Source organism: Pseudorca crassidens, chromosome 5 (genome assembly GCF_039906515.1).
Source record: "Pseudorca crassidens isolate mPseCra1 chromosome 5, mPseCra1.hap1, whole genome shotgun sequence".
Lineage (NCBI taxonomy): Eukaryota > Metazoa > Chordata > Mammalia > Artiodactyla > Delphinidae > Pseudorca > Pseudorca crassidens.
Genome location: NC_090300.1, coordinates 16,222,083 through 16,247,565, shown reverse-complemented (window position 1 = coordinate 16,247,565; position 25,483 = coordinate 16,222,083). Strand labels below are relative to the sequence as shown.

The 25,483-nt window shown below is 41.5% G+C and overlaps 1 protein-coding gene across 6 annotated transcripts in view; it reads left to right on the top strand.

The window, feature by feature from the left end:
- The window catches only part of ASTE1 (asteroid homolog 1), a 33,244-nt gene extending 8,017 nt beyond the window's left edge, over nucleotides 1-25,227 (top strand). For 4 of the 6 annotated variants that reach the window (XM_067737441.1, XM_067737443.1, XM_067737439.1 and 1 more), the window contains 3 exons: nucleotides 13,942-14,152; nucleotides 15,924-16,113; nucleotides 18,590-19,078. In XM_067737441.1, coding sequence (XP_067593542.1) covers nucleotides 13,942-14,152; nucleotides 15,924-16,113; nucleotides 18,590-18,914 — 726 coding nt within the window. In that variant the 3' untranslated portion in view covers nucleotides 18,915-19,078. Of the gene's footprint in view, nucleotides 1-13,941; nucleotides 14,153-15,923; nucleotides 16,114-17,961; nucleotides 18,113-18,589; nucleotides 19,079-23,131 lie in introns of those variants that run through there. The other 2 variants (XR_010943421.1, XM_067737442.1) reach the window with 2 other exon arrangements.
- The last annotated feature ends 256 nt before the right edge of the window (nucleotides 25,228-25,483 follow it).

Genomic DNA, 25,483 nt, shown 5'->3' with positions numbered 1-25,483 from the left:
TGCTTACAAATTTTGGAGATTAATCCTTTGTCAGTTGCTTCATTTGCAAATATTTTCTCCCATTCTGAGGGTTGTCTCTTCGTCTTGTTTATGCTTTCCTTTGCTGTGCAAAAGCTTTGACGTTTCATTGGGTCCCATTTGTTTATTTTTGTTTTTATTTCCATTTCTCTAGGAGGTGGGTCAAAAAGGACCTTGCTGTGATTTATGCCATAGAGTGTCCTCCCTATGTTTTCCTCTAAGAGTTTGATAGTTTCTTGCCTTACATTTAGGTCTTTAATCCATTTTGAGCTTATTTTTGTCTATGGTGTTAGGGAGTGATCTAATCTCACTTTTCCATGTAGCTGTCCAATTTTCCCAGCACCACTTATTGAAGAGGCTGTCCTTTCTCCACTGTACATTGCTGCCTCCTTTATCAAAGATAAGGTGACCATATGTGCGTGGGTTTATCTCTGGGCTTTCTATCCTGTTCCATTGATTTATATTTCTGTTTTTGTGCCAGTACCATACTGCCTTGATTACTGTAGCTTTGTAGTATAGTCTGAAGTCAAGAAGCCTGATTCCTCCAGCTCCGTTTTTCGTTCTCAAGATTGCTTTGGCTATTCAGGGTCTTTTGTGTTTCCATACAAATTGTGAAATTTTTTGTTCTAGTTCTGTGAAAAATGCCAGTGGTAGTTTCATAGGGATTGCATTGAATCTGTAGATTGCTTTGGGTAATAGAGTCATTTTCACAATGTTGATTCTTCCAATCCAAGAACATGGTATATCTCTCCATCTATTTGTATCATCTTTAATTTCTTTCATCAGTGTCTTATAATTTTCTGCATACAGGTCTTTTGTCTCCTTAGGTAGGTTTATTCCTAGATATTTTATTCTTTTTGTTGCAGTGGTAAATGGGAGTGTTTTCTTGATTTCACTTTCAGATTTTTCATCATTAGTGTTTAGGAATGCCAGAGATGTCTGTGCATTAATTTTGTATCCTGCTACTTTACCAAATTCATTGATTAGCTCTAGTAGTTTTCTGGTAGCATCTTTAGGATTCTCTATGTATAGTATCATGTCATCTGCAGATAGTGACAGCTTTACTTCTTCTTTTCCAATTTGCATTCCTTTTACTTCCTTTTCTTCTCTGATTGCTGTGACTAAAACTTCCAAAACTATGTTGAATAAGAGTGGTGAGAGTGGGCAACCTTGTCTTGTTCCTGATCTTAGTGGAAATGCTTTCAGTTTTTCACCATTGAGGACGATGTTGGCTGTGGGTTTGTGATATATGGCTTTTATTATGTTGAGGAAAGTTCCCTCTATGCCTACTTTCTGCAGGGTTTTTTATCATAAATGGGTGTTGAATTTTGTCAAAAGCTTTTTCTGCATCTATTGAGATGATCATATAGTTTTTCTCCTTCAATTTGTTAATATGGTGTATCACGTTCATTGATTTGCATATATTGAAGAATCCTTGCATTCCTGGAATAAACCCCACTTGATCATGGTGTATGATCCGTTTAATGTGCTGTTGGATTCTGTTTGCCAGTATTTTGTTGAGGATTTTTGCATCTATGTTCATCAGTGATATCGGCCTGTAGTGTTCTTTGTGACATCTTTGTCTGGTTTTGGTATCAGGGTGATGGTGGCCTCGTAGAATGAATTTGGGAGTGTTCGTCCCTCTGCTATATTTTGGAAGAGTTTGAGAAGGATAGGTGTTAGCTCTTCTCTAAATATTTGATAGAATTCGCCTGTGAAGTCAACTGGTCCTGGACGTTTGTTTGTTGGAAGACTTTTAATCACATTTTCAATTTCAGTGCTTGTGATTGGTCTGTTCATATTTTCTATTTCTTCCTGATACATTCTTGGCAGGTTGTACCTTTCTAAGAATTTGTCCATTTCTTCCAGGTTGTCCATTTTATTGGCATAGAGTTGCTTGTAGTAATCTCTCATGATCTTTTTTATTTCTGCAGTGTCAGTTGTTACTTCTCCTTTTGCATTTCTAATTCTGTTGATTTGAGTCTTCTCCCTTTTTTTCTTGATGAGTCTGACTAATGGTTTATCAATTTTGTTTATCTTCTCAAAGAACCAGCTTTTAGTTTTATTGATCTTTGCTATCGTTTCCTTCATTTCTTCTTCATTTATTTCTGATCTGATTTTTATGATTTTTCCTTATGCTAACTTTGGGGTTTTTTTGTTCTTCTTTCTCTTATTGCTTTAGGTGCAAGGTTAGGTTGTTTATTCGAGATGTTTCTTGTATCTTAAGATAGGATTGTATTGCTATAAACTTCCCTCTTAGAACTGCTTTTGCTGCATCCCATAGATTTTGGGTCGTCGTGTCTCCATTGTCATTTGTTTCTGGGTAATTTTTATTTCCTCTTTGATTTCTTCAGAGATCACTTCGTTATTAAGTAGTGTATTGTTTAGCCTCCATGTGTTTGTATTCTTTCCTGTAATTGATATCTAGTCTCATAGCGTTGTGGTCGGAAAAGATACTTGATACAATTTCAATTTTCTTAAATTTACCAAGGCTTGATTTGTGACCCAAGATATGATCTATCCTGGAGAATGTTCCATGAACACTAGAGAAAAATGTGTATTCTTTTGTTTTTGGATGGAGTGTCCTATAAATATCAATTAAGTCCATCTTGTTTAATGTATCATTTAAAGCTTGTGTTTCCTTACTTATTTTCATTTTGGATGATCTGTCCATTGGTGAAAGTGGGGTGTTAAAGTCGCCTACTATGAATGTGTTACTGTTGATTTCCCCTTTTATGGCTGTTAGTATTTGCCTTATATATTGAGGTGCTCCTATGTTGGGTGCATAAATATTTACAATTGTTATATCTTCTTCTTGGATCGATCCCTTGATCATTATGTAGTGTCCTTCTCTGTCTCTTCTAATACTCTTTATTTTAAAGTCTAATTTGTCTGATATGAGAATTGCTACTCCAGCTTTCCTTTGGTTTCCATTTGCATGAAATATCGTTTTCATCCCCTTACTTTCAGTCTGTATGTGTCTCTAGGTCTGAAGTGGGTCTCTTGTAGAAAGCAAATATATGGGTCTTGTTTTTGTATTCATTCAGCCAATCTGTGTCTTTTGGTTGGAGCACTTAGTCCATTTACATTTAAGGTAATTATCGATATGTATGTTCCTATTCCCATTTTCTTACTTGTTTTGTGTTCGTTACTGTAGGTCTTTTCCTTCTCTTGTGTTTCTTGCCTAGAGAAGTTCCTTTAGCAGTTGTTGTAGAGCTGGTTTGGTGGTGCTGAACTCTCTCAGCTTTTGCTTGTCTGTAAAGATTTTAATTTCTCCATCAAATCTGAATGAGATCCTTGCTGGGTAGAGTAATCTTGGTTGCAGATTTTTCTCCTTCATCACTTTCAATATGTCCTGCCACTCCCTTCTGGCTTGCAGAGTTTCTGCTGAAAGATCAGCTGTTAACCTTATGGGGATTCCCTTGTGTGTTATTTGTTGTTTTTCCCTTGCTGCTTTTAATGTTTTCTTTGTATTTAATTTTTGACAGTTTGATTAATATGTGTCTTGGCGTATTTCTCCTTGGATTTATCCTGTATGGGACTCTCTGTGCTTCCTGGACTTGATTAACTATTTCTTTTCCCATATTAGGGAAGTTTTCAACTATAATCTCTTCAAATATTTTCTCAGTCCCTTTCTTTTTCTCTTCTTCTTCTGGGAACTCTATAATTCGAATGTTGGTGCATTTAATGTTGTCCCAGGGGTCTCTGAGACTGTCCTCAGTTCTTTTCATTCTTTTTTCTTTATTCTGCTCTGCAGTAGTTATTTCCACTATTTTATCTTCCAGGTCACTTATCCATTCTTCTGTTTCAGTAATTCTGCTATTGATCCCATCTAGAGTATTTTTAATTTCATTTATTGTGGTGTTCATTGTGTTTGTTTCATCTTTAGTTTTTCTAGGTCCTTGTTAAATGTTTCTTGCATTTTCTCTATTCTATTTCCAAGATTTTGGATGATCTTTACTATCATTATTCTGACTTCTTTTTCAGGTAGACTGCCTATTTCCTCTTCATTTGTTAGGTCTGGTGGGTTTTTATCTTGCTCCTATATCTGGGGTTTGTTTTTCTGTCTTCTCATTTTGCTTATCTTACTGTGTTTGGGGTCTCCTTTTTGCAGACTGCTGGTTCGTAGTTCCCGTTGTTTTTGGTGTCTGTCCCCAGTGGCTAAGGTTGGTTCAGTGCGTTGTGTAGGCTTCCTGGTGGAGGGGACTAGTGCCTGTGTTCTGGTGGATAAGGCTGGATCTTGTCTTTCTGGTTGGCAGGTCCACGTCTGGTGGTGTGTTTTGGGGTGTCGACTTATTATGATTTGGGGAAGCCTCTCTGCTAATGGGTGTGGTTGTGTTCCTGTCTTGCTAGTTGTTTGGCATAGGATGTCCAGCAATGTAGCTTGCTGGTCGTTGAGTGAAGCTGGGTGCTGGTGTTGAGATGGAGATCTCTGGGAGATTTTTGCCGTTTGATATTATGTGCAGCTGGGAGGTCTCTTTTGGACCAGTGTCCTGAAGTTCACTCTCCCACCTCAGAGGCCCAGCCCTAACTCCTGGCTGCAGCACCAAGAGGCTTTCATCCACACGGCTCAGAAGAAAAGGGAGAAAAGGTAGAATGAAAGAATTAGTAGTAGAAGAAGAAGGAGGAGGAGGAGGAGGGGGAGGAGGGGAGGAGGAAGAAGAAGAAGAAAGAAAGGGAGGGAGGGAGGGAGGGAGGGAGGAAGGAGGGAGGGAAGGAAAAAAAAGAAAGAAGATAAAGTAAAATAAAATAAAGTAAGATAAGATATAATAAGATATAATAAAGTTATTAAAATAAAAAAATAATTATTAAGAGGAAACAAAAAAACGGATGGATAGAACCCTGGGACAAATGGTGGAAGCAAAGCTATACAGACAATATCTCACACAGAAGCATACACATACACACTCACAAAAAGAGAAGGGGAAAAAATAATCTTGCTCTCAAAGTCCACCTCCTTAATTTGGGATGATTCGTTGTCTATTCATGTATTCCACAGATGCAGGGTACATCAAGTTGATTGTGGAGCTTTAATCTGCTGCTTCTGAGGCTGCTGGGAGAGATTTCCCTTTCTCTTCTTTGTTCTCACAGCTCCCAGGGGCTCAGCTTTGGATTTGGCCTCACCTGTGTGTGTAGGTCCCCGGAGGGCATCTGTTCTTTGCTCAGACAGGACAGGGTTAAAGGAGCCGCTGATTCGGGGGCTCTGGTTCACTCAGGCCGGGTGTAGGGAGGGTCACAGAGTGCAGGGGAGCCTGCGGCGGCAGAGGCCAGCATGATGTTGTACCAGCCTGAGGCACGCCATGTGTTCTCCTGCAGGAGTTGTCCCTGGATCACAGGATCCTGGCAGTGGCGGGCTGCACAGGCTCCTCGGAAGGGGGGTGTGGATAGTGACCTGTGCTTGCACACAGGCTTCTTGGTGGCGGCAGCAGCAGCCTTAATGTCTCATGTCTGTCTCTGGGATCCGCACTTTTAGCCGTGGCTCGCGCCCGTCTCTGGATCTCCTTTAAGCTGTGTTCTTAATCCCCTCTCCTCGCGCACCGGGAAACAAAGAGGAAAGAAACATTCTCTTGCCTCTTCAGCAGGTCCAGACTTTTCCCCGGACTCCCTCCCGGCCAGTTGTGGCGCACTAACCCCCTGCAGGCTGTGTTCACGCCGCCAACCCCAGTTCTCTCCCTGCCGACCAAAGCCCGAGCCTCAGCTCCCAGTCCCGCCCGCTCTGGCGGGGGAGCACACAAGCCTCTCGGGCTGGTGAGTGCCAGTCGGCACTGATCCTCTGTGCAGGAATCTCTCCGCTTTGCCCTCTGCACCCCTGTTGCTGTGCTCTGCGGCTCCAAAGCTCCTCCACCACCCGCAGTCTCTGCCCGCGAAGGGGCTTCCTAGTGTGTGGAAACCTTTCCTCCTTCACAGCTCTCTCCCACTGGTGCAGGTCCCATCCCTATCCTTTTGTCTCTGTTTATTCGTTTTTCTTTTGCCCTACCCAGGTACGTGGGGGGTTTCTTGCCTTTTGGGAGGTCTGAGGTCTTCTGCCAGCGTTCAGTAGGTGTTCTGTAGGAGTTGTTCCACGTGTAGATATATTTCTGGTGTATCTGTGGGGAGGAAGGTGATCTCCTCGTCGTACTCTTCCGCCATCTTCCCGGAAGTCCCTCCTCATTGTAGTTTTGATTTGCATTTCTCTAATACTTAGTGATGTTGAGCAGCTTTTCATGTGCTTCTTGGTCATCTGTATGTCTTCTTTGGAGAAATGTCTGTTTAGGTCTTCTGCCCATTTTTGGATTGGGTTGTTTGTTTTTTTAATATTGAGCTGCATGAGCTGTTTATACATTTTGGAGATTAACCCTTTGTCCGTTGATTCGTTTGCAAATATTTTCTTCCATTCTGAGGTGAGTGTTGTCTTTTCATCTTGTTTATGGTTTCCTTTGCTGTGCAAAAACTTTTAAGTTTCGTTAGGTCCCATTTGTTTATTTTTGTTTTTATTTCCATTACTCTAGGATGTGGATCAAAAAAGATCTTGCTGTGATTTATGTCAAAGAGTTTTCTTCCTATGTTTTCCTCTGAGAGTTTTATAATGTTCGGTCTTACATTTAGGTCTCTAATCCATTTTGAGTTTATTTTTGTGTATGGTGTTAGAAGAGTTCTAATTTTATTCTTTTCCATGTAACTTTCCAGTTTTCCCAGCACCACTTATTGAAGAGACTGTCTTCTCTCCATTGTATATCCTTGCCTCCTTTGTCATAGATTAGTTGACCATAGGTGCATGGGTTTATCTCTGGGCTTTCTATCCTGTTCCATTGATCTGTATTTCTGTTTCTGTTTCAGTACCATATTGTCTTGATAACTGTAGCTTTGTAGTATAGTCTGAAGTCAGGGAGTCTGATTCCTCCAGCTCCTTTTTTTTCCCTCAAGACTGCTTTGACTATTCAGGGTCTTTTATGTCTCCATACAACTTTTAAGATTTTTTGTTTTAGTTCTGTAAAAAATGCCATTAGTAATTTGATAGGGATTGCATTGAATCTATAGATTGCTTTGGATAGTAGAGTCATTTTCACAATATTGATTCTTCCAATCTAAGAACATGGTATATCTCTCCATCTGTTTGTATCATCTTTAATTTCTTTCATTAGTGTCTTATAGTTTTCTGCATACAGGTCTTTTGTTTCCCTAGGTAGGTTTATTCTTAGGTATTTTATTCTTTTTGTTGCAGTCGTAAATGGAGTGTTTCCTTAATTTCTCTCTCAGATTTTTCATCATTAGTGTATAGGAATGCAAGAGATGTCTGTGCATTAATTTTGTGTCCTGCAACTTTACCAAATTCATTGATTAGCTGTAGTAGTTTTTTGGTGGCATCTTTAGGATTCTCTATATATAGTATCATGTCATCTGCAAACAGTGACAGTTTTACTTCTTCTTTTCCAATTTATATTCCTTTTATTTCTTTTTCTTCTCTTACTGCCGTGGCTAGGACTTCCAAAACTATGTTGAATAATAGTGGTGAGAGTGGACATCCTTGTCTTGTTCCTGATCTTAGACAAAATGCTTTTAGGTTTTCACCATTGAGAATGATGTTTGCTGTGGGTTTGTCATATATGGCCTTTATTATGTTGAGGTAGGTTCCCTCTATGCCCATTCTCTGGAGAGTTTTTATCATACATGGGTGTTGAATTTTGTTGAATGATTTTTCTGCATCTACTGAGATGATCATATGTTTTTTCTTCTTCAATTTGTTAATATGGTGTATCACATTGATTGATTAGCATATATTGAAGAATCCTTGCATCCCTGGGATAAATCCCACTTGATCATGGTGTATGATCCTTTTAATGTGTTGTTGGTTTCTGTTTCCTAGTATTTTCTTGAGGATTTTTGAATCTATATTCATCAGTGATATTGGTCTGTAATTTTCTTTTTTTGCGGTATCTTTGTCCGGTTTTGGTATCAGTGTGATGGTGGCCTCATAGAATGAGTTTGGGAGTGTTCCTTCCTCTGCAAATTTTTGGAAGAGTTTGAGAAGGATGGGTGTTATCTCTTCTCTAAATGTTTGATAGAATTCACCTGTGAAGCCATCTGGTCCTGGCCCTCTGTTTGTTGGAAGATTTTTAATCATAGTTTCAATTTCATTACTTGTGATTGGTTTATTCATATTTTCTGTTTCTTCCTGGTTCAGTCTTGGAAGGTTATACCTTCCTAAAAATTTGTCCATTTCTTCCAGGTTGTCCATTTTATTGGCATAGAGTTGCTTGTAGTAGTCTCTTAGGATGCTTTGTATTTCTGTCATGTCTGTTGTAACTTCTTTTTCTTTTCTAATTTTATTGATTTGAGTCATCTCCCTCTTGATGAGTCTGGTTAATGGTTTATCAATTTTATTTATCTTCTCAAAGAACCAGCTTTTAGTTTTATTGATCTTTGCTATTGTTTTCTTTGTTTCTGTTTCATTTATTTCTGCCCTGATCTTTATGATTTCTTTGCTTCTACTAACTTTGTGTTTTGTTTGTTCTTCTTTCTCTAGTTCCTTTAGGTGTAAGGTTAGATTGTCTGTTTGAGATTTTTTTGTTTCTTGAGGTAGGCTTGTATAGCTATAAACTTCCCTCTTAGAACTGCTTTGCCGTATCCTATAGGTTTTGGATCGTCGTGTTTTCATTGTCACTTTTCTCTAGGTATATTTTGATTTCCTCTTTGATTTTTTCAGTGTTCTCTTGGTTATTTAGTTGGTTATTGTTTAGCCTCCATGGGTTTGTGTTTTTTACGTTTTTTTCCCAGTAATTGATTTCTAATCTCATACCGTTGTGGTCAGAAAAGATGCTTGATATGATTTCAATTTTCTTAAATTTACTGAGGCTTGATTTGTGACCCAAGATGTGATCTATCCTGGAGAATGTTCCGTGTGCACTTGAGAAGAAAGTGTAATCTGCTGTTTCTGGATGGAATGTCCTATAAATATCAATTAAATCTATCTGGTCTATGTGTCATTTAAAGTTTGTGTTTCCTTATTAATTTTCTGTTTGGATGATCTGGCCATTGGTGTAAGAGAGGCGTTAAAGTCCCCCACTATTATTGTGTTACTGTCTATTTCCTATTTTATAGCTGTTAGCAGTTGCCTTATGTATTGAGGTGCTCCTGTGTTGGGTGCGTATATATTTATAATTGTTGTATTTTCTTCTTGGATTGATCCCTTGATCATTATGTAGTGTCCTTCCTTGTCTTTTGTAACATTCTTTATTTTAAAGTCTATTTTATCTGATATGAGTATTGCTCCTCAAGCTTTCTTTTGATTTCCATTTGCATGGAGTATCTTTTTCCCTCCCCTCACTTTCAGTCTATATGTGTCCCTAGGTCTGAAGTGGGTCTTGCTTTTGTATCCATTCAACGAGCCTGTGTCTTTTGGTTGGAGCATTTAATCCATTCACGTTGAAGGTAATTATCAATATGTATGTTCCTATGACCATTTTCTTAATTGTTTTGGGTTTGTTTTTGTAGGTCCTTTTCTTCTCTTGTGCTTCCCCCTTAGAGAAGTTCCTTTAGCATTTGTTGTAGAGCTGGTTTGGTGGTGCTGATTTCTCTTAGCTTTTGCTTGTTTGTAAAGCTTTTGATTTCTCCATCGAATCTGAATGAGATCCTTGCCGGGTAAAGTAATCTTGGTTGTAGGTTCTTCCCTTTCATCACTTTAAGTGTATCATACCACTCCCTTCTGGCTTGTAGAGTTTCTGCCAAGAAATCAGCTGTTAACCTTATGGGAGTTCCCTTGTATGTTATTTTTCCCTTGCTGCTTTCAATAATTTTTCTTTGTCTTTAATTTTTGCCAATTTGATTACTATGTGTCTTGGCGTGTTTCTTCTTGGGTTTATCCTGTATGGGACTCTCTGCACTTCCTGGACTTGGGTGGCTATTTCCTTTCCCATGTTAGGGAAGTTTTCTAGTATAATCTCTTCAAATATTTTCTAAGGTCCTTTCTCTCTCTCTCCTCCTCTGGGACCCCTATTATATGAATGTTGTTGCGTTTAATGTTGTCCCAGAGGTCTCTTGGGCTGTCTTCATTTCTTTTCATTCTTCTTTCTTTATTCCGTTCTGCAGCAGTGAATTCCACCATTCTGTCTTCTAGGTCACTTATCTGTTCTTCTGCCTCAGTTATTCTGTTATTGATTCCTTCTAGGGTGTTTTTCATTTCACTTATTGTATTGTTCATCTCTGTTAGTTTGTTCTTTAATTCTTCTAGGTCTTTGTTAAACATTTCTTGCATCTTCTCAATCTTTGCCTCCATTCTTTTTCCGAGGTCCTGGATCATCTTCACTATCATTATTCTGAATTCTTTTTCTGAAAGGTTGCCTATCTCCACTTCATTTATTTGTTTTTCTGGGGTTTTATCTTGTTCCTTCATCTGGTACATAGCCCTCTGCCTTTTCGTCTTGTCTATCTTTCTGTGAATGTGGTTTTTGTTCCACAGGCTGCAGGGTTGTAGTTCTTGCTTCTGCTGTCTGCCCTCTGGTGGATTAGGCTATATGTGAGGCTTGTGCAAGTTTCCTGATGGGAGGGACTGGTTGGTGGTGAGTAGAGCTGGCTGTTGCTCAGGTGGGAAGAGCTCAGTAAAACTTTAATCTGCTTGTCTGCTGATGGGTGGGGCTGGGTTCCCTCCCTGTTGGTTGTTTGGCTAGAGGTGACCCAACACTGGAGCCTACCTGGGCGCTTTGGTGGGGCTAATGACAGACTCTGGGAGGGCTCACGCCAAGGAGTACTTCCCAGAACTTCTGCTGCCAGTGTCCTTGTCCTCACGATGAGACACAGCCATCCCCCACCTCTGCAGGAGACCCTCCAACACTAGCAGGTAGGTCTGGTTCAGTCTCCTATGGGTCACTACTCCTTCCCCTAGGTCCTGATGTGCACACTACTTTGTGTGTGCCCTCCAAGAGTAGAGTCTCTGTTTCTCCCATTGAAGTCCTGCAATCAAATCCCGCTAGCCTTCAAAGTCTGATTCTCTAGGAATTCCTTCTCCCGTTGCCAGACCCCCAGGTTGGGAAGCCTGACGTGGGGCTCAGAACCTTCACTCCAGTGGGTGGACTTCTGTGGTATAAGAGTTCTCCAGTCTGTGAGTCACCCACTCAGCAGTTATGGGATTTGATTTTATTGTGATTTTGCCCCTCCTACCATCTCATTGTGGCCTCTCCTTTGTCTTTGGATGTGGGGTATCTTTTTTGGTGAGTTCCAGTGTCTTCCTGTCGATGATTGTTCAGCAGTTAGTTGTGATTCTGGTGCTCTCACAAGAGGGAGTGAGAACACGTCCTACTCCACCCAATTTTAGCTGTTCTTATGGTTGCCATCATTTTAGCCAATTTGGTGGGTGTTAGTTTGCATTTCTCTGATGAGTTATTTGAACACCTTTGCATGTGTTCACTGGCCATTTGCATATTCTGTTAAGTTTCTATTCAAAGCCTTTTGCCCATTTTCGTGTGTTTTTGTTTATTTCTATATACAGGTCCTTTGTCAGATAACATTGTGGGAGCGTACTGTGGGTTGTCTTTTCACTCAAGTATGTTTTGCTGAACAAAAGTTCTTAATACACTCTAATCTAAAATTTTATTTATGCCTGTCACTTTTGTGACCTACTTAAGAAATTATTGCCTGCTCCAAGGTCATGAAAAATATTTTTGCCTTTTACACTTAGATCTGAAAGCTATCTAGAATTGATTTGTTTGTGTGTGTGGTGTGACATAGGGGTCAGGACACTTTTCCCCCACATGAAAATCCAATTGAGTCAATGAGTACAGCAGGTGGATTATACTGCTGGCTCAGTGGAGGTGACAAGTGTTCTCATCACGTACTTGTATTCAAAGTGGGGTGAGATTTTAGTTCAGTGTCTGTGCGGTGACATCATTTGGCTTTCCCTTGGCACCCTCAGTTCTGCATTTTAGCTCAATGTTGTTAGCTCTAATTAGCCCATGATATTTCTAAAGGGAATCAGGTGCAAATATTATTCCAGAGGTGTGCAGGTACAAGTACGGAGACTTTGTGATAATATCTTCATTTTGTATGCTTAACGTGATGTGACAGTAATACTTCATCTGCTCTGTGCCAGCTCTTGTAATAGAAAATGTATACAATCTCTCATTTATTTCCCACAGTAACCAGGTAGGGTAGAGTTTCCATTTTGGCTGTGTCACTTGCAGTGGACAGAGCACCATTCAAGTTAACTCGTGAGAGGCTAACCGTAAGGAGAGATGGAAGGGATCATTCTTGTGGAGTAAGTCAGTGCCAAGCCCAGCCTCTCTCCGGGTGCCTCTGCCTCTGAGGCAGCTTCTTCTGCAGACTTGTCACATGGGATGGACCCTAACTAGATTTAAGGGCTGTGAGCAGAGTAGTCCCCCTTGGGGAAGGGAACAAGGACTAGTGGGTTCCATGAAACATCTGTGTAACTCATTCTAGTGCCCATTTTACAGATGATCAGACCTGACTGTAGAAAAGCTCAGAAACTCGCTCAAGGCTGCAGAGTTAGTGAGGGCAGAACCTCTCTGAAGTCAAAGCCCAGACTCTGCTTGGTTAATAGAATTTGTAACTTGGATAGAGAATTCAATAATTTAAGCATCATATGTCAGAATAGAATTCATGTATTTTCTTAGCTTTGCATGATAGGTCTTTCTATCAGTTTAGATTATGAGGAATATATTTAAATTTAAGTAGTTAATGCTACTTCCCATAGGGGTGATTGACTGTACTGTAAACCACTTTGCATATTTCTAATTTTTAAATTTTTATCACAGTATCAAATTATTAAAACCAGTACCTATAAATCATTATATTAAAGTTGTCATACATTGATGATGAACCTATTTTGTCAGTTACAACGTGTTTTACTTCAAGTTAACATCTCTGTTTTCAGCTATCAACACACTTACTTACTGACTAGGTGTTAGGTGCCAAGAAATGTGCCAGACTGTCTCATCCTTCCAGAAAATTAAGAAGGAAATCTTTTCTAGGTGTGTGCAGACACCAGTAATACAAACTATTTTTTTTCCTCTTAGAGTTTGATTGTGAAGTCGCCCAGAGATGCTCTTTTAATAGTCCTAATTTCCTTATCTGTAAAAGTGTGTGACCTGCAAGGTCCCTTATGGTTCTTAAATCTTAAGATTCATAGTAAATCAACTATACTTCAGTTTTTTAAAAAAATGGCATAAAAATCAACAAAAAAAAAGAAGGAAAAAAGATTCATTAAGGCAAAATTATGTCAACCAGAAGCCCGAAGCCCTCATAGCTGTTTACTTCCTTTTATTTGAAGCCTGGAGTGAAAGTTGGTGTGGTATGTTATTACAAGGACAATGCAGACAGCCCTTAAATATTCCTATTTGCTGGAATATACCTGCCACTAGAAGCGGCCACCTTGGGACAATCCCCGTGTGGGAGAAAACAGACAATAAGACATTCAGCTGGGTTGGTACATGAGGCAGGACCCAGACAAGCAGAAGGCTGCATGGGATGCTGCAGAGGGTGCATGTGGTTAAAGTCTGCCTTCCGGAGGTGATTGGTGATGGTGTCACAGAGGACGGGGGCTTGAACAGTCACTGGCAGGTGAGGGTAGGGTTGAGTATAGATCCTTGTTTCTTAAAGCAGAAGAGTTAAAATGCAGCTTCCTGGGCTCCCCTCATTTACTGAATCAGTTTAAGGGGTGGGGCCTGAGGATTGTTTTAACAAGCTTCCCAGGTGACATGCACACTGCAGATGCCCAACAGCCTGCATGGGGGATGGACTGACGCGAGCAAGGGCTGTGCAGTGGGAAGAGACAGCACGTCCAGCCAGTCACCACATTTATTACGCCCCTTATGAAGGTTCTAATTTTGAGTGTGGCTGATTTTTTTCCATAGGAAGATAAGAAACCGACCTAGAGAATGAAGAAGAAAGACATTCTCCAAAGTAACTTACAGAACGTTTGGTGTATATTTTCAGCTCTCCTTGGCTAGACGGCAGATACTTCTGTTAGAAACGCTGAAAGTGAAACAGAGCATCCTGGACCCAATCCCTGCTGCGTTGAAGTTGCCCATCGCCGTCAGCTGCTACTGGGTGCAGCACACGGAGGCCAAGGCAAAGCTGCATCATCTGCAGGCCTTACTGCTGGGGATGCTGATGGGACCCTTGCATGCCATGATCAACAGCCCTGGTAGGTATCTGGAAGTCCCAAGAGTATATTTTTGCATGTTACTTGCATGTAATCAAACGTTTAAACAAACAAACAAAAATTCTCGGATTATTTACTTCCATCAGTTGTATCAGAACTTAGAAGTGGGGCACCAAAATGTCACTCATTCCTTGTAGATCTTTCTGAGTGCTCCGTGTACCAGGTCAGTGCTGGAGGGCTTGACCTCAAGGGCACAGCAGTGAAGATGCGCTGATGCTGCCTCACCCACCTGTCCTGTAGCACCTGACGCTCAGTCTGTAAAGCGTGACCGTGATGTACATTTTGTGCTCCGTGTTCCTTGTCCTTCTCTTCAGTGCAGCAGCAGCATCTCCCCTGGAGACTTAAGTAAAATTGCCCATTGGTGAAACTTAAGAATACCTACAATTACTGTAAACATTCATGCTTGTGCTGTTTTGTGTCATTTATTTTTTTACTTTCTTTTTTCCCCACTGTAAGTTTCAATTAGTATATGAGTTGTGATGGTAGAACTGGTAACTTCTCTTTCTATTAGAGAAATACACTTTGAGGCAGTTTCATCTTTATTTAAACATCAGGTGAAATAAATGATGCATTGGAGCACTTCAATCCTGTAATGGGATTATTCTCTTTACAAAATTATGAATGCTTTATCCAAACATGTATAATAGTTGTCACACTCTAGAACAGTACTAACGTGATAGCTACTAGCCACAGGTGGCTATTTAAAATTTAAAATTCAGCTTCTCAATGCACTTGCCACATTCTAAGTGCCCAGCAGCCACAGGTGGCTAGAGGCTGCTGTACTGGACAGCACAGATGAAGAACATTCCCATCACTGCAGAAAGTTCTGGACAGCACTACTCTGGCATTTACTGTTTAAAATAAGTTCATGAAAGGATGAGCCAGCACAGACTCCAGGACACCCCAAAGTGGGAGAGCAGCTGTCAGAAGGGACTGTTGCACAGCAGGTTAAGTTCTGGCCCACTGCTGGTTAGGATACAAGTTCAAGGTGTTTCCTCTCATTGAACATAAATGTAGTTTAAGAAAATTCTCAGAGCACCAGTCTATTAAGTTTTTACCTGAGTCCAACAGAAGGGGCATGTCAAGGGTCTGTTTCTTTTCTTTTAGGAATGTGGACCCCACACCCAGGCAGGCTCAGTGCCTTGCTGCTCGCTCATTGGTAAAAGGTGGGCCTCCTTTTCCTTCCTTCCAGGTTGGTCCGGAAGGCAGGCTGCACGTGGAGCCGGGAACAGGCAGGTTTCCTGGGGTGGCTGCTGCTTGTCCTCCACCACTGAGGAAGTGGCTCATTTGCCCCATTCTCTATGAGTCATACTCTCATTCTCTTCCCATAAAACAGAAGTTAAAGCGTGTTTTGAACACACGGCTGTTTCTTTAAGGAAATGTAGTGAAAGAGAACAGTAAAGAGAAGGGGATTTTTCATAGAGACACATTTAGGGTTTGGAGAGTTCAGATGCAGATGTGTTTAAAGTCAGGTAGTAGATTAGAGGAAGAGATACTATGTTAAGGAAAAAGATAAAGAATTTGGGGTTGAATAAAGTTAGGTTGTCATTAAAAGGGCATCTCAGTATAAATATTTCAGTTTATACATTGAAAGGCTTTTACATTGACATGAAAATAGAAAAGAGCCAAAAAAGAAAAGCATTTTGGTTATTCACTTTTTTCTTTACGGAATTTGAAGTTTTATATATGGATAAAATTACAAGGTGATACAGTGTTTTTGGAAATACTGCCCTTGGGTCGTGTCTTTATCTAGATGAGGAAGCTCCACAGGGCGGTGGTGCTGAGATGCTGTATGAAGAGCTGCAGAGAGTGAAGGCACAGCCGGGCCTGAGGCTGGACTTAGACACAGCTCATGTCTTCTGTCAGTGGCAGTGCTGTCTGCAGATGGGGCTGTATCTCAACCAACTGCTGTCCACGCCTCTCCCAGAGCCAGACCTAACTCGGTAAGCACCCAGGAAACTAGTGCAGATGGCTGCATGTAGAAGTAAATACTTCAGTTGTCATTTAACGCAAAGAAGTTTTTTTAAAAACAATCAAACTTAGTATATAACTGGTCTTGGATCACTGTTAGAGCTGAAGAGCTGTAATATTAAATTTTTAAAATATTAAATTACTTCCATATTTCCAAAGAAAGTTTCCATGATTTTTTAAAGTTTTCCAAATTTAAAAAAATCGGTTCATTAAAATAAAAATAAGAGGCAGTTGTTGGTAGAGTATAGCTCTTTCCCTCATTTCTTTCAGATCTTTATTCAAATATCACGTTATAAAGGCTTTTTCTGATCATCCTATTGAAATATTATTCAAGGGAGTGAGTGAGGAAGATAAAAGGGAGATGGTTAGAAAATGGAGTTGAGATTACATATGTGCTTTGTCTCTCCACTTGAAGATAAGCTCTGGGTGTGTGCTGGGACTTGCCTGTTTTGTTTACTGTTGTAGCCCCAGTGCCTAGTATTACTCAAATACTTGTTGAATTAATGAGTGCTATACGGAGACCTATCATATATGCTGGTTTGACTTGAAATATTTCAAGTTGAAAGCTTCCTAGCAGTACATAGTGTTGTTAATGTTACTGAACTCAAGTCTGTGTGTCTGACGCACAGTGAGGCCAAACAGTACCAAAACATTGGAGTTTGGAGCAGAGAAAGGTTTATTGCAGGGCCCTGGAAGGAGATAGGTGGCTCATGCCTTAAAAATCCCAACTCGCTGAGAGCTTTCAGCAAAGCCCTTTTATAGGAAGGGTGAGGGAGGCACATGGTTAGTTGTTGCAGACTTCCTGGTGTCAGATCCTTTGTTCTTGAGGTCAGGTCACCATGTTCCTATAAACCTCTAACAAAACAAATGTTATCCTCTGTTCTAAAGAGAAAGGGAAAGGGAGGCATTTAATTCTGTCTCCATGCCTCCTTGTGGCTTTTAACACTTAACAAATCCCAGAAGCGAAGTGACATCATTACCCTTCATTTTACCTGTTTAAAGTCCCAAGGACCGACTTTCGCCCTCCTAGGTCCAGGCCCTGGCTAAGTGAAGGGGGTCCCTGCGGGGGCTGGTTACCCTGCCCCGGAGCGTTCGTTTGTCTGGCACCCAGTCTGGGTCCTCATGCCAGTGCCCAGGCCAAACGGGAGAGGCAGATCTCAGCTGGCGGCGCCCTCAGGGCCTGGCCCCCCAGACCTTGCCCAGCCAGCATCACTGAGGGAGCCAGGTGCCCAGGACCCCGCCGGCCCTCAAACTGGACCCCAGTTCCCCCTTTTCACCCACCGGCCCCAAGGCCAGCGGGCCTAGTAGCCAGGGAGAAGGCTGTGATCCGCCTCTCATCGCATTCGCTGTCCCAGCACGGCTGCAAGTTGACTGCTGCTGGAGGGGGACCGCTGTCCCGGCTGCCAGTCCTGGCTAAGGGCTGCGTGCCCACCCCGCCCCCTGTACTGAGCGTGGCGCCCCCCACACACACACGTCTGCCCGCCGGGCCTGCCAGCTGGACACTCAGCAGCACGAGGGCCTCAGCTGCCCCGAGGCCCCCCGCCGGCTACTTGGGAGCCGCCTCCACACGCAAGTTCCCAGGAACGAGCCGCAGCCACAGGGCGACGTGGCGTCCGCGGGCTGAACCGGTGCTGAACCGATGCTGCAACCTGGGGTGGCCACGCAAACCTGCTGGCCCGGCCCACTGAGCATGCCCGGCCCCTATTACATTCCCACACCCTAGACCTCTCTACCAAATAAGATTGATTGGCGTTTGACCTATGGATTCCTTATTCCTTTCCTTTACTAATTTTGTTCATCCTTGACTGGATCCTCTCTAGTGACCACGGATCCCTATAAAACAAGACAGCGGAAACAGTTCCCTCAATAATGATTTCAGCAGGAGAGTTGTTCCTGCATCTCAGCATCACCAAGGCTCTTTAAATGATGATTTTACACTGAGTAAATGATGGTTCTCCATCAGTTGCTAAGGTACCAGTCAGTCAACCCTGGCAGTAAGTTAATATGTTAAATCTGTGGCTTCCAGTTCATTCCAGCTTATATTTGTGGAGTTGGTTTTTAATCCAAGTGAATGAATGACCTCGCAAATGATACGATTAAATGTTCTCATATTTCAACAGACTGCCTATTTGTCCTATCAGAGGCATTTTTAACTCCTTGTCTTTGAAGTGTTAAGAGGCCTGCTCAACTTTGGGCTAGTTGGAGAACCAGCAAGCATCCATCATTTACTTTGTTGATAAAAAGTTCTAAGTATCATTAGCCAAGAAGTAATCTCTGTAACAATTCAGTTCCTTCTTTCAAGAAACAGATTATTCTTGAGTAACTTTAATAATGATTTTATAGAAGCAGCGCTCACAGTGTTTGATGGGTCTGTTGAAGCCACATTAGTGAGTTGTCTCAGTGCAGGAACCTCTGCTGTAATGACACCCTCTTCTCTCCCCTGAGCAGACTGTACAGCGGGAGCCTGGTGCACGGGCTCTGCCAACAACTGCTGACGTCAGCCTCAGTGGAGAGCCTCCTGCACGTGTGTCCTGAGGCCCAGCAACTCTATGAGCATATGTTCAGTGCCACTAGGTCATGTGCCCCTGCTGAACTAGTCCTACCAAAGGGTAAATCAAAAAAAAGAAGGCAAAAGAAACGACGTACCCCCTGGTCAGAGAACAGAGTGGGGACCACCTTGAACGCTAGGAGTTGGCATGAGGGAGGCAATCGGTTTGAGCTGTTGATGGTGGGGACCTTGGAGGAGCACATGGAGGCCGCAGAGCTTGAATAAACTCAGTTGCAACCAGGTTGGGATTCTTACCGAAAATTTGTATTACCTCCCTTGAAATGACTGACTTTTTTTTAGAATTAAATCTGTTAAGGATAAACACTGCAGTATTTTGAATTCCAAAGTACTTCGTATTCTGCTTTTAATAAATACGTGGTTTAAGTAAACTTTTGTATTTTTTCAACACGTGAAAGAAAACATGTTTGCACTTGCCATGTTCCACTTTAGTAAGTTAATAATAGTCTATAACCTTTAAATTGTGGCAACTCAGCCAAGCTATGTTTTCAGAAAGAACAGAAGTCCTACATCATTTACTTCCTATAAGCTGAAGCTGGGTTATCATCATTTAACACAACTTTTTTACAACTATCTCCTCTTCATCCTTTACTGTGAAAGGTCTGGGCCCCAGAAGATAGACGTGAGGAAGCCAGACAGAAAAGGAGACCTTTAAGTACTTTGTCAAAGAGCCCATGGCAGGGCTGATGAGCATTTTAGATGTGCTTCAGTTTTTATTTTACTTATTTTTAATTTCTTTATTTTTTTTAGTTTATTCATTTTGGGCTGTGTTGGGTCTTCATTGCTGCGCGCGGGCGCTCTCTAGTTGCAGTGAGCGGGGGCTACTCTTCGTTGTGGTACGCGGGCTTCTTATCGTGGTGACTTCTCTTGTTGTGGAGCACTGGCTCTAGGTGCATGGGCTTCAGTAGTTGTGGCTCACGGGCTCCAGAGCACAGGCTCGGTAGTTGTGGCGCACAGGCGTAGTTGCTCCGTGGAATGTGGGATCTTCCCAGACCAGGGCTCGAACCCGTGTCCCCTGCATTGGCAGATGGATTCTTAACCACTGCACCACCAGGGAAGCCCTATGTGCTCCAGTTTTTAGAAAAGAAATTGAAGCTGTAATGGTCCCAACAAAAGAAGAAACAGCATCCAATTAATGGGATGTGCAATTAATTTGATGTCATAACCAGCATTTTTAAATGGAATATATCAGATATGCATTTCATAGCTTAGATGGTTGTGCAAAGTGTTATTTCTTACTGTGGACTGCAGTCAAGACTTTGAAAGGCACTGCTCTGGAACACACTGAGGCTACTAACATTACAAACACCTGTTACAGAACTGTGAGGGCACGGCCAGTTCCAAATAAAGAACTTGAAAATAGAAAGGCAAGTGGAATGAATATATTTGGGCAACATATGAAGATCTGAAAGTACACTCCAACCTTCATTTTTTTATGTATTCATACAAATTGTGTTCCTCCTTTCTTCTCTCTCACTGATACATTCCATCAGCCCTAAATGTGGTTTTCAGCTATTTTTTGAGCAGGCCTGTGTTCAGTAATTAACATCTGGTAAGCAACTCTCTGCACTTTCCTAGAGGTACCATACCATACTAAGCCCAAACCTCCCAAGGGCTAACTGGCTTTAGCCTTTACAAAAGGCAAAAACAAAATCTCACAGGCTCCTAAAGTTTTCAAGCCTAAAAGACTGGCTTCTGTTTCATATAAGAGTTTTTGAAATAAGAAAATTTTTGTTTAAGAGTGCATGGGGCTTCACAGTAAGGTTGTTTTCGTCTCTAAAGAGATCGTTATTCCCAAAAGAATCAAGAAAAGAGCAGTCATATGCATCGATTTTTGAGAAGACACGTATTTTTCCAGCAAATAACGGATCTAATGGGGACTATAAGCATGTAAGATCTTTGTATCAAAATTGTCTTCATTGATTCCTGGAGCTGGGGGCCAATCTGGAAATTATACCAGTATGAGTGTCCTATTTCCTGGCTCATCCACACTGCTTTATAAAATCACCAACCTTGGGCTTCCCTGGTGGCGCAGTGGTTCAGAGTCCACCTGCCGATGCAGGGGACACGGGTTCGAGCCCTGGTCTGGGAAGATCCCACATGCCGCGGAGCAGCTAGGCCCGTGAGTCACAACTATTAAGCCTGCGCATCTGGAGCTTGTGCTCCGCAACAAGAGAGGCCGCGACAGTGACAGGCCTGCGCACCGCGATGAAGAGTGGTCCCGGCTCGCCGCAACTACAAAAAGCCCTCTCACAGAAATGAAGACCCAACACACCCAAAAATAAATAAATAAATTTATCTTTTTTAAAAGAATATACTTATTAAAAAAAAAATCACCAGCCTTGCATGAAACACTATTGCTTCCCAGTTCCACTTTGCCAAGTGACTCGTTTGATAGGCACCAAACTGAAGAGTGTAGGGCTATAGAATTTAAAGTCAATTGAATTATATCATTCACCTTTTTCTTTCATTAACAGGAATTTTTCAAGCCAAGGGGCCTTCATTCAGTAGTCATAAGAAAACAGGTTCCTTTCTCTAACTGTTGGAATCGGGCAGGGCCATTCACTTGAAACTACCCAGCTTTGCAGTAAAGGAGTTAAAATCGAATGTCCATTAACTCTTACTCTCTGAGAATTCAGTAAAGTTACCTACCCCAGTATATATCTTCTCCTGTATATATTAAGCGAGAGGTTGCAAGCACTCCACAAGACATCTGAGGGGGTTTACCAAAGAAACAGGACACAGTACCCAACCCCCAAAAGTCATGCTTGTGTAAGCTGTTTGGGGAGGTAAAACAATGAAATAATGAGAGAACATTTTATGATGCAATTGGTCAGGTGCAAATGGCAAACTGCAGACTGAAGGCTATATAATCAGGAGACAGCAGTCCCAAGGACGACGAGGCTAAATCAGAGGATTCTTGGACATGGCTTTTGAGCTTGGCTTTAAGAGAAAGGGATGTGATTGGGATGAGGTACAGGAGGCAGTAGGAGCACATGTGTAGAACGTCCCAACTTTGAAAACCTGTTTCATTTTCTAATCAAGTCTTTAAACCTTGTTCTTTCTGATTCAGTTCTAATGAAATCTCACCTGAGTCTTTGGGGATGTTAAGTCTTCAATTAGCAATTTAAGTAACAAAAAGAACTCTGGACACCGAAGATCAATAAATTTTAGGAATAAAGTTGGAGAGAGAAGAACACTATAATGTAATCTTCTGTGTTAGGCTGTGATTAAACTTTTATTTGCACAAGTCCTTTTTGAGATACCTGGACCTGGAAAGTTGAATATGTATATCCTATAAATATAAATTCTAAAGGCCTTTCATAATAATTATGACAAAAAAGAATTCAAATTTATTTCAGTATTTGCATTTGGATTTCTTATTCAAATTAATTAGTTTTAGAAGATAAAGACCTTTATAGCTAGAAAGATCTTACAATTATCTTTTCCTCCTTTGTGCATAAAATAAATGAATCAGTGACTATGCCTCAGTTACCCTATCTGTAAAATAGGGATCAGAATAATTCAAGCTGTCGTCTAAGGATAAAATGACATGTATTTTAAGTTACTTAGAATAGTCGCTGGCACTAAAAACATGCCATAAATGACAGTCGTTGTTACATCCACACATGAGCCCAAGAGCAAAGCAAGGGATCTGGGAGAAGTGAGGGTACTGGGCAGAAACATAAGGCACCATGAGACCAGTGGCTGCCAGAGCTCATGGCAGAATTTTGCAGAGGCAAAGCAGGTCAACACTATTAAATATGGCTGAGATGAGAAGGGCAAGAATGTGAGAACTTTAAAGCAGCTTTAGCAGAGTTGCCAGGCTGAAGCCACACTGAAAAGCGGAGAAGTGTGAACAGGCAGCCAAGCTCAACCTCAGGAAACAATAAAGACCAGAAGGAACTAGCCCTGTGTGAGCACTTTGCCCCTCTTGTCCTTTTTTCTTGTTATCAAGGAATTTTCTGTAGTGTTTTTAAACCCAATTTGAAAGAGTTTGGGATATGTTTAGAGACAGGAGAAAATTAAGAGCAGGTATTAACCTCTTCCTGCAGCTGCACGGGTTATATCCTGGCCCTACCCCATAACCCTAAGGAAACCAAACATGGTCTCCCCAGTAGTGAGGTTTCCAGAGTTCACTGGGCACTGCTCTCTAGCACATGCTCTCTGGCTGGTTGGCACACCATGAACCCAACCAGCATCCAGCAAGCAGTCACTCCGAAGACCAGGAGAAATAATTCCACTTCTGTAAGAGGACAAACTTTCACTCCAGAGATAGTGACCTTGTATTCTTAGGGCAGTGTTTGTGGGGTACTCGGTATTTATCTCATAATGTCTTTCATTGGTGCATTTCAGTCAAGGCAGCTAGAAATGCTTCTGTATTTGTTATCACTTTGAAATGAAATACTATTTCTTTTGGACAGATGTATTAAAAAGATGCCTCTCCACTTGAAGCAACAGCTTTCTGAACCATACAGGATACGTTGCTCTGGCATTTCTTTCCAGGTCTAAATAATGCTAAAATTGAAGCCCGTGGGCTTCCCTGGTGGCGCATGGTTGAGAGTCTGCCTGCCGATGCAGGGGACGCAGATTCGTGCCCCGGTCCGGGAAGATCCCACATGCTGCGGAGCGGCTGGGCCTGTAAGCCATGGCGGCTGAGCCTGCGCGTCCGGAGCTTATGCTCTGCAACGAGAGAGGCCACAACAGTAGAGGCCCGCGTACCGCAAAAAAAAAAAAAAAAAAAATTGAAGCCCATCCAGCTGTAAAAATTCTAAGATGAGAACTTCATGCTGAGGAAGAACGTTTTAAACTTCAAAGGCATGGACTTCCCTCAGGAAGCATACCAGTCTGTTATAATGGGAGAAAGAAATGAAGAGGTAATACATGGAAAAGTGTTCCAGCTAGTTTCACTGGATTCAGTGTTCAGGGAGAGAAATTTCACATGAACATGTTGCAGTACACATGCAATCACCTTTTCTTTTTTTTGGCCTTGCTGTGCAGCTTGCGGGATCTTAGTTCCCCAACCAGGGACTGAACCCAGGTCACAACAGTAAAAGTGCTGAGTCCTAACCACTGGACTGCCAGGGAATTCCCCCACATGCAATCACTTTTAGTCCTAACTAGTAATAGGTAACATTTTAGGTATTTGGTTAATATAGCTAAATCTTTGGTTAAAAGAGCTAAATCATACATATTTTAAGAAATTTTCTCATTATCACTTTAGGAGATACTTGGAGATTTCTGTGTACAATGTAACCCACTGTCATGAGGATCGAGGAATACCTAGGAATATTTTTGCAAAAAACAAAATGAAACAATCAGTATTTCAATACTGGATTTTTGATACTTTATGAGACTGAATCATTTGACTCTGTGAAAACATTGGGTTGGCCCCGAACTTTTTGGCCAACCCAGTACCATCGCATGAGCTAGCATACAAGATTAGGAAAACTTTCCAGGTGTGTTGATACATATAATTAGCGCTTCTTGGAGGATTAACTGAAGTGCTGGTTCTTCTTGAAAAACGGCCATGTGTGTATCCAGCCATCATTCCCCCCATATCTTCCTCTGTCTGGTTCATGTGTCTTCCTCGTAATGGGGGAATAAATCAAAGGATGTTGACAGGAAATACAAGTCTACTCTTCAGTCTCAATGCTTGCTGTCATGGATACACAGTAATGAGCTCTACTTCATAATGGAGGATGTGGATTAATCTACCTATTAAGGTGAACTTGCTCTGACGTGGAAGCCTTTGAGTAAATACATATTAACATTACTCTAAAAAAAATAGGGTTTATAAACATACCAATGAGAAACACTACAAATTATTGCTAAAATTGCTAAAAACAGCATTTTATGCTTTCATTAAAAGACTGGAAAGAACCCTGTTTTCAGATTTCCTATTCAGTTGTCATTCATTTGTGTAGGATGGGGTGTAGCGGGGAAATGAGGGAACCAGGGGGTTCTGTTGGGGATATGTTAAGCACAGCTTTTAGGTGCTTAAGTGTTGAGAAATTAGCTGCTAGGCAGCTGGATATATGTCTGGAGCCTAGATTAGTCTTTGGGTGTTGAGATTATGAAATGTTTTCCTCTCCTATTCCTCTGTTTACAAATATCTCCAATGAGTATGTTGTACTGTTATAATCAGAAATGTTTGTATAGTTGAAGACTCTAGGAAGGATGGCATCAAGAGAGCAATCTTCTGAGGTTCCCTTGTCTTGCCCCCCAAAACTAAGGAAAACGAGGTAAAAATGGTGGGCAGGGGGCCTTTGGTATTGAAATCTGGGAATGGTGACATCCACAAATCCAAGTTCCCAATCACAAAGCACTGTAGCCCTTCAAGCTCCCAGATTTATGCAAGTTGTGTCTGTTTTTGTTTTAAACAAAGAAACTGACCCTATTATGTATAATAACCATAATTCATTCTGTAAAGCTATTTTGATAGGTTGGACAGCCAAGGAGAATTCACTAAGAAATACTGTCATAACTTTACCTTAGAAATATAAAGACTGTGCAAATATGTTTTGGTTTAGAAGGTTCTGTTCTTCCCTAAGACTGGACTGATAGTAAGCCTGCACAAACGATGACACCCGTTTCTGTGTGTTAGGAAAAAGCAACTGATGAGAGGGAAGCCCCCACTTCTCCTGTCGATCCAAGGGGGTGGGAGGGGCAGGTGGATCAGAGAAGAGCAGACTCTGCAGTAGAAACTTAGGCGAGTTGTGTGTGTGGTGTGTGTGTGTTGAGGAGCACAACTCAGATGGGACAACAGATCAGAA